This window comes from Mobula hypostoma, chromosome 12 (genome assembly GCF_963921235.1).
Source record: "Mobula hypostoma chromosome 12, sMobHyp1.1, whole genome shotgun sequence".
In the NCBI taxonomy this organism is placed as follows: Eukaryota; Metazoa; Chordata; class Chondrichthyes; order Myliobatiformes; family Myliobatidae; genus Mobula; species Mobula hypostoma.
In genome coordinates, this window is record NC_086108.1 from 52,481,552 (window position 1) to 52,494,938 (window position 13,387).

General features: G+C 39.3%; 2 protein-coding genes across 3 annotated transcripts in view; one reads left to right on the forward strand and one right to left on the reverse strand.

Moving 5' to 3' along the window:
* The window catches only part of firrm (fignl1 interacting regulator of recombination and mitosis), a 60,755-nt gene that overhangs the window by 45,656 nt on the left and 1,712 nt on the right, over positions 1 to 13,387 (reverse strand). For both annotated transcript variants that reach the window (XM_063064099.1, XM_063064098.1), the window contains exons 2-9: positions 11,636 to 11,675; positions 7,115 to 7,203; positions 6,038 to 6,142; positions 4,538 to 4,678; positions 3,628 to 3,793; positions 3,440 to 3,524; positions 2,916 to 3,054; positions 93 to 182 (exon numbers count right to left, since the gene is read on the reverse strand). In XM_063064099.1, coding sequence (XP_062920169.1) covers positions 93 to 182; positions 2,916 to 3,054; positions 3,440 to 3,524; positions 3,628 to 3,793; positions 4,538 to 4,678; positions 6,038 to 6,142; positions 7,115 to 7,203; positions 11,636 to 11,675 — 855 coding nt within the window. The remainder of the gene's footprint in view (positions 1 to 92; positions 183 to 2,915; positions 3,055 to 3,439; positions 3,525 to 3,627; positions 3,794 to 4,537; positions 4,679 to 6,037; positions 6,143 to 7,114; positions 7,204 to 11,635; positions 11,676 to 13,387) is intronic.
* usp1 (ubiquitin specific peptidase 1) overlaps positions 1 to 13,387 on the forward strand; it is a 74,643-nt gene that overhangs the window by 17,353 nt on the left and 43,903 nt on the right. The window lies entirely within an intron of this gene.

Here is a 13,387-nt window from a genome sequence, read left to right on the forward strand (position 1 = left end):
TGAATACTAATGAACGTTTGAAGTTTTGAAGTGACAATGGTGCAATATATTCACAAAATTCTACAGCACCTGATAATAATAGGTTATGTTACCTTTACATAGTGCACGAGTGTATTGGTGAAAAATCGGCACAGCTTCATTGTCTTTTGGAAGAGTTTACAATCGGTACTGTTGCCATTTTCCTTGAAAAAAGCAAATGCCCAGTAATACATGAACCTTAATACTTTCAGATCAAATGTTAAGGCTATTTATTACAAACCTGCGAACAGTAACTCAAATTAAAGAGTAATCCATTAGCAATTTACCAACACAACATTCTTTAACTGATTTTTTGGAATGTAAAGATTTTAAGAACAAACTAGGAGTGCTGAATGAAACAATATAAAAATTTCAAAACAGCATACATTCAGGGAACATGAGATACAGAGTCAGAGAGCTGTACAACACAGAAACATGTCCTTTGGCCCAATTTGTCCAGACCAACCTAGGTGCCTTCCCCAGTTAACTGGCCCATATTCCTCTAAGCCCTTCCAATCCATGTACCTATCAGAATGTCTTTTAAACATTGTAGTTGTGTCTGCTTCTACCACTTCCTCTGGCAACTTGTTCCATGTACCCAACACTATCTGTGTGGAAAAAAGTGTCCTCAGGTCCCCTTAAAGTCTATCCCCTCTAACCTGAAATGAATGCCTCTAGGTTTACACTTCCCTAATATGCGAATAAAAGACTTTTACCATCCAACCAACCTACAATTCTCCATGATTTTATAAACTTGTACAAAGGCAGTCTCAGCCACCTTCCCAACCCAACCAGTCTCTTCTTATAACTCAAGCCCTCCAATCCCAGCAACAACTTTGCAAATTGTTTCTGCACCCTCCAAGTCTTAAGCACATCCTTCCAAGAGTACCTAGTACAGCACAGGAATGCACCCTTCAGTTCATGATGTTGTGCTGAACTGCACACTGTGCAAAGGGTAAATATATATAGCCAAGGTGCCTAAACTTTTGCACAGTATTGTAGTATTTTGATGTAATGCTCTGTATTGCTGCCGCAGAAAAAAAGTTCATGACATGTGAGTGATGATAAACCTGATTCTGAAATAGGTCTCTATTGTGGACTGAGAGTGGGAAGGGGACAGGGAGAGGGGAATCATGGTTGGCAAAAGGGGAAGGGAGAGGGTAAAGAGTGGGATGCACCAGAGACATTCTATAATGATCAATAAACCAATTGTTTAGAATCAAATGACCTTGCTTGGTGTCTCAGGGCTGGGTGTGCACCCGTGCAACACCCCCCCCCAACCTTGGCACACCTTCTCTGCCACCTGTCCCACATCCCTCCTGTGGCACTCTACCCTATCCACTCCCAACATCCTTTGCTCCTGCCAGATTTACAAACTCGCTCTCCGCACCAATTTGACAAATACAGTACTGTGTAAAAGCCTTAAGCACCCTAGCCTTTTACACGCACCTAAGCCTTTTGCACAGTATGTAAATAAATGCTCAACTAAACTAAGTTGGTCTCTTTTTATCCCCCAGTCTAAGACAGGAGGCATTGCATTTAAAGTGAGATGAGCTAAATGCAAAGATGTCTGAGATATCTATTACCTCAGTCACTGCACTACATTGAAATCACTTTTTTAAACCTCTCTTTATAATGCTCTTTACATTGTAAATACATGTTGGTATTTATGTATGTTCTACTCCATATCCATACTTCAACCTTTCAGTTTATTTTTTATATAATTCTTTACTCTTATAATTGAATAAATGTTTTTTTGTTGCATGGCAAGCCAGCACACCACAGCAAATTCCTAATACATGTGAATGTATATGGCAAATACAGTTGATCCTTCATCCTCAAGACCTCTTAGATAGGCATATTAATGTGCAGAGAGTGTAGGGATATGCAGAAGGGATATAAATGACACATTGTCCAAAGTTAGGAAGTACAATAAATCCAGATCATCTACGTAGCAGGGGTATATGGGGTGTCAGGGAGGGGTAGCACCTCTGGTGGGGGAACATGTCGCGTCCTTTTCAGGGCGGTTAGTCCACCTTTGGTCCCCACCTGGCACTCAGCTCTCACCTGTGGCTCCCCGTAGCTGTTTGCATGCGACAGCGGCCACACCCCGGGCAACGGCTTCGTCAAGCCGGCTAAACCAGGTGAGGGTAGCCGACGGGTCTCAAACCCTCGGTGAGATAGGGAGTTGTCTATCCCAGCATGTGAAGACAGACTCCGGCGGATTGAGCGGACGAGACCAATGGAAGGTCCAACGGTCAAGAAGGCGGTCTCTGCAAGCGTCGTGGAACGTGTAGAGCAGGACAAGACACAGAAGATGTCCTGATCATCCACTGCGCCTAGTCCCATCTCCAGCCATCTAGACTCTGTCTTGCCACTGGACCCAGATGGGAATTGGGAAGAGAGAGTGAGGCTGACGCTGCGCAACTCTCCCTCACTTAAATCCAAATCACGCGCTAGTCTCGACACCATCATTATGGTGTCAAGGTCCTCATCGACGTCAACGATGGATGAACAACAACAACACGTAGCAGGCTGCTAGAAAATGGCAGTGGTAAAAGAAGTTTTAATCAAAATATGAAAAAAATATGAAGAAAGAAGAAAGATTTCCTAGGTTGACACCTCTAGGAAGTATGCACACAGGGATAATATTGGCTTTGTGCAAAGCTGTCCCAAAAGCAAATAATTTTTAATTTGAGTTTATATATGTAAATATACATACGTACTCACACACACATTAGAACATAATTTCAGAAAACACAAAAGATAGCACTTGCACTTTCACTTCCAAAATCATCTTAAAAGACGTCCTTTAAGGTATGTGGTGATAATAATATGCTCTGCCAAATATCGGACACATATAAGCTTTTTAAAAAAAAGATGGAATTAATAATTACCACTGCTGTAGGCTGGTTCATTTGTTCAGCTAAATGCAAGCATGAGTTGAAGGAATAGAGAATGTCCTCACAAAGACCAGCAACAAGTCCATCATGTGGCAGCTTACTCTCCAGCAATGCCCGGTGCTTCACACTTATTCTGAAACAGAATGCCGAACTATTAAAACAGAATCTGATTTACAGCTATGGTGTAAAACCATTTTCTCTAATAATCAACTGAATGAAAGCATTTCTGAAATTTTCATGAAAGGCTGCTACAATTTTATTTCTATAGAGCCCCCTAGTGGGACAGTTGTGCTGCCACTCAGTACATAATCCTAACAGCAGTGTAACTTCCACATCTTTTTCCTGCCCAATCACTAATTGTCTAAATAGCCAAAAATTAAATCAATACAATCATTTCTGGAAACAGTGCTAAAATTGAATGACAAAATAATTATTTTCATACACTAACTTTAATTTCCTGTTAGCACAGAAAATTAAGAACAGACAAAAATATATTCATTAATATAATTTGTACTTACTTAATAAGAAACTTCCATGTATTAGCATGTAGAGCATGGTCCATCTTAGAAATGATTGAACATATTTCCAAAACACTGTGAACCACTTGAAAATGGGAGAATTTTAAAATAAGTTGTTTTGGAATAAATTATGGAAACCTTGCAGAAATAACAGACATTAAACTCAAAACAGAATATTCTGAACTGACCTGTCACCATAGATGCAATATCTTCAGTAGTGCTCGTTGCCAATTCCAGAACTATCCTATCCAACAATTCCATGAACTGTTTTTGAAGGGAATATGCCTCCTTAAATAAGGACTGCAATATGTCTGCAACCAAATGCAATCGACCACTGTACAAGGTCTCACTCTCCTAAGAACAGATTTTAAAAAGTTATCATCAACAAAGTGAACTATCTCTGGGCAAGAAAGTAGTTTATCAACTTACTGGCATATTATTAGTACAAATTTAGTATGCTTGGTAGAAACTCAGATTTGATTATGGTCTGGATTGTTTTAGAAGTCAGTTATTTACACACCTGACAAGTTACGTTGAACAGCTGTAGAAATACTCCAAAGGAACTTTATCTCCCTTTTACTAATTCTGCAAAATAATTATGCTGATCTGAGAAAGGAATGAAACTAAACATAACGTGGAGAGGAATGTTTCTTTGAGGAACAAGTGAATCAGGCAACCTTTTAAAGAGTAAGATGTATTTGCATTGTACCAAATGTGCCTAATTGCCACCTCCACTTTGAAGGAATACAGGATGGATGATAATATCAGTAAAGTTTATATTCCATGCACAAATAGAATAAAAACAAGTGCAAGCCTTGCTTTACAGCTATTATTTCAATAAAGATGGATGAGATTTGCCACTATCTTTTAATATTATTTAGATCTTCAGCATCTGCATTACTATACTTCCTGTAAAACAAAATCCCCTCTCTCTAACCCCCCTTCTAAAAAAGGAAAACAAAAAGAAACACAACAGGGATGTTACTGCTGTCAGTACAAGAACCCCAAAGATTGCCTTCTTAAAAAAGGATCAGGACATGACTATAAGTGAAACATTTAAAAAATTAAACAGGGAAATTTTTTAAAAATCCGCCTCACCTTGCAGTGACAAAAGATATTCTTGAGGACATGAAAAACCGCCAAGGATAGTGAATGAATGTTTTCCAAAGCTAAAGCTTCCTCAAATTTGCACATATGATGTACAAAGCTCATCAGAATCTCCAGAATCTCGATCTGGGACTGTATAAAAAGTAACAGAAATCATATAAACAAGTTTGCAGAAGATAATGGACATATGCTGATCAATCACATAACTTCTAAAGAAACGAGTATGGCCTCAAAATGTGGTTTCAAATAACAGTCAGAGCATATCCAGAGCAGGCAGATCATAATGTTATAGTGCAACCCTGATTTGATGCTGGTATTGCTAAACTCATGCTCACCACTGTAGCAGATGTCCTATATTGCAATTATACAACTCAATACATCTTCAGTAGCAGGAAGGAAGCCTCAGCAACTCCCTTCTCCTTGCTGCCCAAACTATTTGTGGGATCATTAATTAAGGATATGCTCAAGTACAAGCTAACCTGCCACTGCCCACTGAGCCAAAGTACTTGTAATCTTTTTCTTCAACATCACTGCCAATACAGTCTCTACCATGCTATTGATCTAAGTGAGAATGAAACACCTATCACTGATCAAAAAAAGTATGCAATCGGTAAATATTAAGCAATTCTTCTTGACCTGGATTACCCTGGCATAGCCTGAATGTCTTGTCAGAACATACACACAACACATCGTCAAATCTTGTCAGGCATGTGGTTGGATAACCAGATTGATCATTGGGTCCATTCAGGTTAGTTGCCAATTGACTATTACTAACTGTTACTATAATTGTACACGTATTTTGTTCTGGAAAAAAAAAGAGTTCTTGTAAAACCTGCAGAGAATGATATACCAGGCACTGAAGAACTTGTTCTGAACTGGTTGCATCACCATCGGTATGGAGGGGTGACTGCACAGGATCAGAGAAAGCTGCAGAATGTTGTGGACTCTGCCAGTTCCATCGTGGGCACTAGTCTCCTAGCATCCAGGACACCTTCTAAAGGTGTCATCCAACATTAAGGACCCGCATCACCCAGGGCATGTCTGCTTTTCATCGCTACCATCAAGGAGGAGGTACAGAGCCTTAAGACACACGCTCAACCTTTCAGGAGCAGCTATTTCTCCTCTGCCATCAGATTTCTGAATGGACAAGTATCCACAAACAACACCTCAGTATTTCCCCCTCTCTTTTTGCACTACTTACTCAAGTCAATTTTCTTTTTTTATATCTACTTCTTATTGTTATTTTTTTTTTATTATGTAGTGCACTGTAGTGCTGCTGCAAAGCAACAAAATTCACAACACATGCCAGATATATTATCTGAATTTGATAATTCAGAAGGAATTGAAAATAAAACAAAAGCCTTGAGTTGAGCACAGTCAGATAATGGTTGATGTGTTGTGACAACGCCACTTACAATCTGAGTATTAAATTAAACTATTAGAAGAGGATTAATAATAAAATAAGAACAGTTTAGACTTGAAAGATCCTACCTGTATAGTGTTCCGCAGTGCTGTCTGCAGGCCCGTGTTCTGACTGGACAACTGTCTTATGTGTTGCAATAGCTCATTTGCAAGTTCATCAAACAATGTCATTACCTAGCACAAAGTAAACCACTCTGAGCTTTCAACTGGGAAATTATATATGGTTTGTTAAAGCAAAAGAGTTATTAAGACATCAAAAACCATGCAAGGATGACACTAGCACCCTGCTGATTCATTTCAACACTTGGCCCTCCAGGCCAAACACTCACAGATGTGTACCCTGCAAGTAATGTCTGGTCTGCTGAGTGTTACAAGCACCCTTTGTTTATCAGCTTTCTGACATCTTTCATATTTTGCTGTCATGTTGGTTGCCACGGTAGCGTAGCGGTTAGCGCAACGCTATTACAACGCAGGGTGTTCTGGAGTTCGGAGTTCAATTCTGGTGTTATTCTGAAAGGAGTCTCTGTACGTCCTCACTGTGCAGTGCAAGGGCTTTCCCCAGGTCCTCCAGTTTTCTCCCACTCTCCAAAGATATACCAGGTAGGTTAGTTGATCTTTGTAAATTGTCCCATGATTAAGTCAGTGTTAATCGGGTTTGACGGGGCTTGCTGGGGTGGTGGAATGGAAGTGCCTACTCTGTACTGTATCGCCACATAAATAAATAAACAAACAAACAAATATCTACGTGGGCTTGCACTATGAGTACCAAACTCTGGTGTGAACTCCTACCTTCCACATTAGCGCACCAGGACACCAGGAGATGAAAAACTGGCACAAACTGTCTGCCTCCCTATTGCTACATGGTACACCACGAGAGGTCTGCTGCAAATCCCTGCCCTCCCCTCCCTTAGCATTCAGTAAGCCATGAACTGCACATGGCTCAGTGTGGAGATACCGCTTGTGAAGGATGTGTTTATGGGCTGGGGCAAGCAGCGAAGCTTCTCAGCACCAATTTGCAAGTCTCAGGCTGGGCAGGTCAACCACCCAGCTGGAAAAGTAACAGAATACACGGGAAAGAGGCAAGTTTCCAAGTTTGTAGTATTTAATTGGACAAAAAATACAGGGCAAAGTTGAAAATTTACATACCTTGGGCAATACATGAGAGGAAAAGGTCTGTTCTATCTCAGAAAGCGTGATGTGGGGCAAGAACTTCTCTGTGAGAATCTTCAATGTTCCTTTAAAGAATTATAAAATGACTTAGAACCACAGATTCTTAGTTTACGAGTCTGTTTTACTTCATAAAAGAGTACTCTACGTGTCAAGATTGTTTAATAGCATTTTCTGTATTCTGTAAAGAAGAATGAAATACTTGTTACTCTGGATATGCTGCAGCACAAACAAATACGAAATATAGGAATGTACTAACAATTTTTTAAAAACACAATAAATATAATACATAAGACTTCTTATATAAATAGATTGATTGTATGTCCGTAAAGTGATACTGGGCAGTACATAAGTGACTGACAGGAAATAATAAAGTAGTGGTGGAGATGTTGATCAGCCCTACTGCTTGGGGAAAGTAGCTTGTCAGGATACTCTCTACTATGCATCTATAGCAGGGGCCACCAACCTTTTTTTTGCACTGCGGACCGGTTTAATATTGACAATATTTTTGCAGACTGGCTGACCCAGGTGGGGGGGGGGGGTAGGGTTGACAATGGAACAAGATTAGTAGTCAAATACGTTGGGTTTACCCCCAATAGACTACAATGACCATGAAGACTTGCGCAGGCACCAGTACGCAGGCGTGCTCCTGCCGATTCTTTTCCACAAATCGGTTTTGGCGATTCTGTTTGGGGTGGGGTTAATCTCGACCGGAATATAGGTGATGTGGCTAATACACTCAATTTCGTTTCTAAAAGGGTTTATCTAACGAATTTAATATTAAACACACAGCGCATATTTTCCTCGCATGAATATAGTGATGTCAATTATCAGGGGAGGACAGGGGAGCTTGAAGTAAGTGTTGAACGAACTTCCAGTAGAAGTGGTAGAGGCAGGTTCGATATTATCATTTAAAGAAAAATTGGATAGGTATATGGACAGGAAAGGAATGGTGTGTTATGGGCTGAGTGCAGGTCGGTGGGACTAGGTGAGAGTAGCGTTCGGCACGGACTAGAAGGTCAGAGATGGCCTGTTTCCGTGCTGTAATTGTTATATGGTTATATAAGTCAATAGCATCATAACATTTTAAGTAACGTTTGGATATTAAACACACAGCACATATTTTCCCGTATGAACATATAAAATCATTGCAACACACCAATATCGCTGAATCAGTGGGAGCCCTGGGCTTGTTTCCCGGCAACAAGACGGTCCCATCGAGGGGTGATGGGAGACAGCGATACTCGAAGGGAGTTCCTTATGTCCAGTCTATTCCGCAATTTAGTTTCCATTGCATTCATTGCAGAGATATGTTGGAAATGGAAGCAACGTTCTCAGTGATTTCGTGGCTATCTCAGGAGATATTTAGCCTTGACTTTGATCCAGAATGCCGGCAGAGATGTTATGTCAAACATACTTTTCAGCCCACTGTTATTTGCAAGCTCAAGGAGTTGACCTCTTTCCCGCTCTGACATGGATGATGCACGGATAATGACCTCCCGTGCGTTGAAGCTCAACATTGCGTGACAGGGAATGAGGAAAGATGCAGCTGACTCATATTGCCAAATCATATCGTTTCCTCGCGGCCCGGTAGCGTATGCTTTGCGGCCCGGTACCGGTCCGCGGCCCAGTGGTTGGGGACCCCTGATCTATAGAATGCCGTGAGTATGGATGCACAAAGTCCAGCTCTCTTCAGCCTCCTCGGAAAGTAGAGGTGTTGGTGAACTTTCTTGACTGTGTAGGATGTGTCTGGGACCATGAGAGTTTGTGTGTGATGTGCACTCCAACATGCACATGTGCGCTATGTATTTCCAATATCTATTTGCAACAGCACATCTCTTTAACCAAACTAAAGGATACTAAATATAACATGAAGAATTTAAACAGGAATAGGTCAGAACATTTAATTTAATGCTAAAATTATGTAACAAAAATAATACAGTGGAATGACAGAATTAAGAGACAAAGGATAACGAGGAGGAAGAAAACTGGATTAAGGAAGAGATTATACCCAACATGTCAAAATAATTCCCAATTTTTTTTTAAATTTGAAGGAATGAGACTCAATATTAGCAAAAATAAAACTTCAACTGTCAGGAGTTGTTTAGTGCTATATTGTTTTCTCACAGCATTAAAAAAATCATTTCCACTTGAATGAACAAGTCCCTATTATTTCCAGTTTATCTTGTAGGTATGTACCAAATATTCCCACTTACACATTTATTTTAAATGTCACATCTGCTGATAAGATACTGATGTTGAAAAAACTTTAAGGAACAAGACTAGATAGATCCATCCTAGAAGTTGTTGTACAACTTGCTTGGTAATAAGTACGGAGTTGTTAATGCTACAAAAGGTAGTGGATTTGGCACAGCCCATCATTAACCCCTTCTAATCATTGAGCACATCTACATGAATGCTGTCATAAGGAAGCACCACACAGTCCATGCTCTTTTCTCGCTGCTGCCATTAGGTAGAAGGTACAAGAGCCTCAGGACTTGCAGCACCAGGTTCAAGAACAGTTACTACCCCTCAATCATCAGGCTCTTGAACAAAGGGATTAATTACACTCAGTTGCCCATCAATTGGGATCTTCCCAAAACCACTGTTCACACTTTAAGGACTCTACCTTGTTATCTCATGTTCTTGTTATTTATTACTATTTATTTATATTTGTAGTTCGTTGTCTTCTGCACTCTAGTTGATCTTTCACTGATCCTGTTATAGTTACTATTCTGTAGATTTCCTGACTATGCCCACAGGAAAATGAACCTCAGGGTTGTATGTGGTGACATGTATGTACTCTGATAATAACATTTAAACTTTGGACTACAAAACATCTGGGCATTCCAGATAAAACCCAACTTAAAACAAATATTCCACACAATAACTAACACATAATTTAATTTAACAAATGATAACTGTCTTTGTGCAACTTTGAATGCATTTGACTTTTGTCAAATCAAATAACCAAAAGAAGGAACTCAAGTTTTCACGAGCACATCATTCTTACAAAAAGTTCTCACAGGATCAGCACATTTTGTAAAATGTGTATCAGATTCTAGATCATGGATGGCAAATCATTTGGTGAATGTGCCCAAATTGGCAATAATCTTCTAAATATTTCTTTACATGCCGTAGTAATTTTGATCAGAGATTATCATTGATTAATGAATTTGTAACAATAGTTGTGGACTTTTTATTAAGGAAAATAATGGATTCTGTTACTTATTTACATGTATTTATTGTTTTATTGTCAATAAAAGTATAACAGACATTGAAATAAATGAAGGATTTTTGAAAATCTGTTCAAAAATTAATATAAATCTTTTAAACTAACAATTGAAAAATAACCTCATTTCTAAATAGTATAAAACATAAGAAGTGTTTCTGTGAAATTATAAGCTTTGCTGCATATTCATAAAGGAAAATAAACACTTTACCCTCAGTGAGACTTCTGTTGCTGCACTAACGACAAGTGTTTTATATACTTTATAGTCGCCAAACAATTGATACTAAAACGTACAATCATCACAGCGATATTTGATTCTGTGCTTCCCGCTCCCTGAATTACAAATCAATAGTAAATATTAAAAATTCAAATTATAAATCATAAATAGAAAATAAAAAAATGGAAAGTAAGGTAGTGCAAAAAAATTGAGAGGCAGGTCTGGATATTTGGAGGGTACGGCCCAGATCCGGGTCAGGATCCGTTCAGCAGTCTTATCACAGTTGGAAAGAAGCTGTTCCCAAATCTGGCCGTACGAGTCTTCAAGCTCCCGAGCCTTCTCCCGCAGGGAAGTGGGACGAAAAGTGTGTTGGCTGGGTGGGTCACGTCCTTGATTATCTTGGCAGCACTGCTCTGACAGCATGCAGTGTAAAGTGAGTCCAAGGACGGCAGATTGGTTTGTGTGATGCGCTGTGCCATGTTCACGATCTTCTGCAGCTTGTTTTGCATTGTTTTGAGAACTATGCATGTAGTAAACATCTCACCTTCCTCAGGTTGCAAAAAAATCGTTTACCACTTCATTTGCCGGTAAAGATGATAATGATGTATCTTTTTATTATTGGTGGAGTTTAAAGAATCAAGGGTAGTATTGCATGCTATCTTGGGCATGCATTCCCTGTTCTAGATAATTCTGTTGCTGGTTCATTCACTGAAAGAAGTAAGTACCCTACTTACTTTCAGTCGCCAAATCTCCCAGGCAACCAACTCTACCTTATCCACCAATTCCACTGACAGAGTACCAATCCATATAGAACGCATTCACAAACCATGTGTGTGATTAAACTTTCATTCATAGTAAAGGCAAATTTGAAAAAATATTAAGAAAATTAATACAGCCTCTTGAGCTAGAGAAAAAGTGAAAGCAGTTAGAGGCGTATAATATACAAGTAGAAAATAACAGTCGATTATTATTCCATTTCTAGGTTCCTTCATATAATTAGAGTGCTTTATTGAAGAAACAAAGACTGTTAATGTGTTTAACCACTACTTACGCAATTGTTTGCTACCACTCTCGCTACATTGGTATATGGAGTAAGTAATGTTAAGGAGAATATTACTATTGAAATTATTGAAAGCTGAGAACTTACAACAAACTACATCATTTAAAGCCAATATTGATGTTCAGTGAGATGTGGATTATCCTTATTCAGCAGAATAATCACATAAATGGTCTCTAATGCATTCATTGCTGCATCTTAACCAGCCTACATAAAAAAAGGCATTTGTCCAATCAACTTGAAATTGAACAGAGCTCAACTCCACTGCAATCAAGATGGAATTAAAATGTTCAGAGGATTATTCTGGACAGTAAAATCCTAGAAATTATTTTTTGCTTTGTTCAAAGTCAAAATGTACAGGAATGAGATAGCTGAGGCACTCCCATACCAAGAATAACTGGGCACAAATTATAGTTGTAGAAGATCAGCTTAATATATACCGTGCAACTGGACTAGTAGACTTTCACCTTGACCAGGTCCAGCCAGATCCCCAAACCCATTCTCAAGGCAATTTCCTTCTCCCTAGCCGTTAGCATCAATGTCACTAAATACACATATCTTCATTATAAAGACTATCATCTTCTACCTCCAAAACGTCATTTGTTCTCACTCCTCCCTCAGATCTGCTGCTGAAAAACATCAGATCTTTTTCTACTTGCACACTCCTTGCCAGTTGTAGGCCTTAAGAGACTGGAAGCATTAGCTCACCAGACAAATTTCAGCTGCATACTACCTTGTCCATTGATCCATTACTCTATTCTTACTGACCTACCTCAGCTTCCCTCCCACAGAGCAACAAACTATCAATGTTCATTCTCGCTAAAAATTTCATCACAGATACTAGTTACTGTGCAAATTTATGCTACGAGAATCTTCAAGCAAGCTAGATTTCTGGTTGTGATTTTGACAAAATAATCCTTAAACATGTTAATTCCTTACCCAATATAATTGAACACATGTTGTCAGATAAAACTGTTTTGCTATACTAGTTTTGTTAATATGTTTGCAATAGAGTCACAGAGCACTAAAGTACAGAAACAGGTCCTTCGGCCCATCTAGTCCATGCTAAACTGAATTTCTAACTAAACCCATTGACCTGCACCTGAACCATAGCCCTCCACACCCCTCCCATCCATGTACAATTCCAAACTTCTCTTAAATGCTGCAGTAGAACCCACATCCACCTCTTCTGTTGGCAGCTTGTTCCAGACTTGCACCACTCCCTAAGTGAAGAAGTTCCCTCTCAGGTTCCCCTTATGTATTTCACCTTAACCTATAACCTCTAGTTCTGGTCTCACCTAACCTCAGTCGAAAAAACCGGCTTACATTTATTCTATCTATACCTCATAATTTTGTATACCTTCTGCAAAACTCCCCTCATTCTCCTGTGCTGCAGGGAATAAAATCCTAACCTATTCAACCATTCCTGTAACTCAGATCAACTAGTCTCAGCAACATCCTTGAACATGTTCTCTGTACTCTTTCAATTTTCTTGATATCTTTCCCACAGGTAGGTAACTGGAACTGCATTCAGTACTCCAGATCTGGCTTCAGTGAAGTTTCATACAACTTCAGCATAATATCCCAACTCCGAGACTCAATACTTTGATTTATGAAACCCTATGTACCAAAAGCTTTATTTACAACCATGTAAGATCATAAGATATAGGAGCAGAATTAGGCCATTCAGCCTATCGAGTCAGCTCTGCCCTTTCATCGTGGCTAATCCTGGATCCCATTCAACAC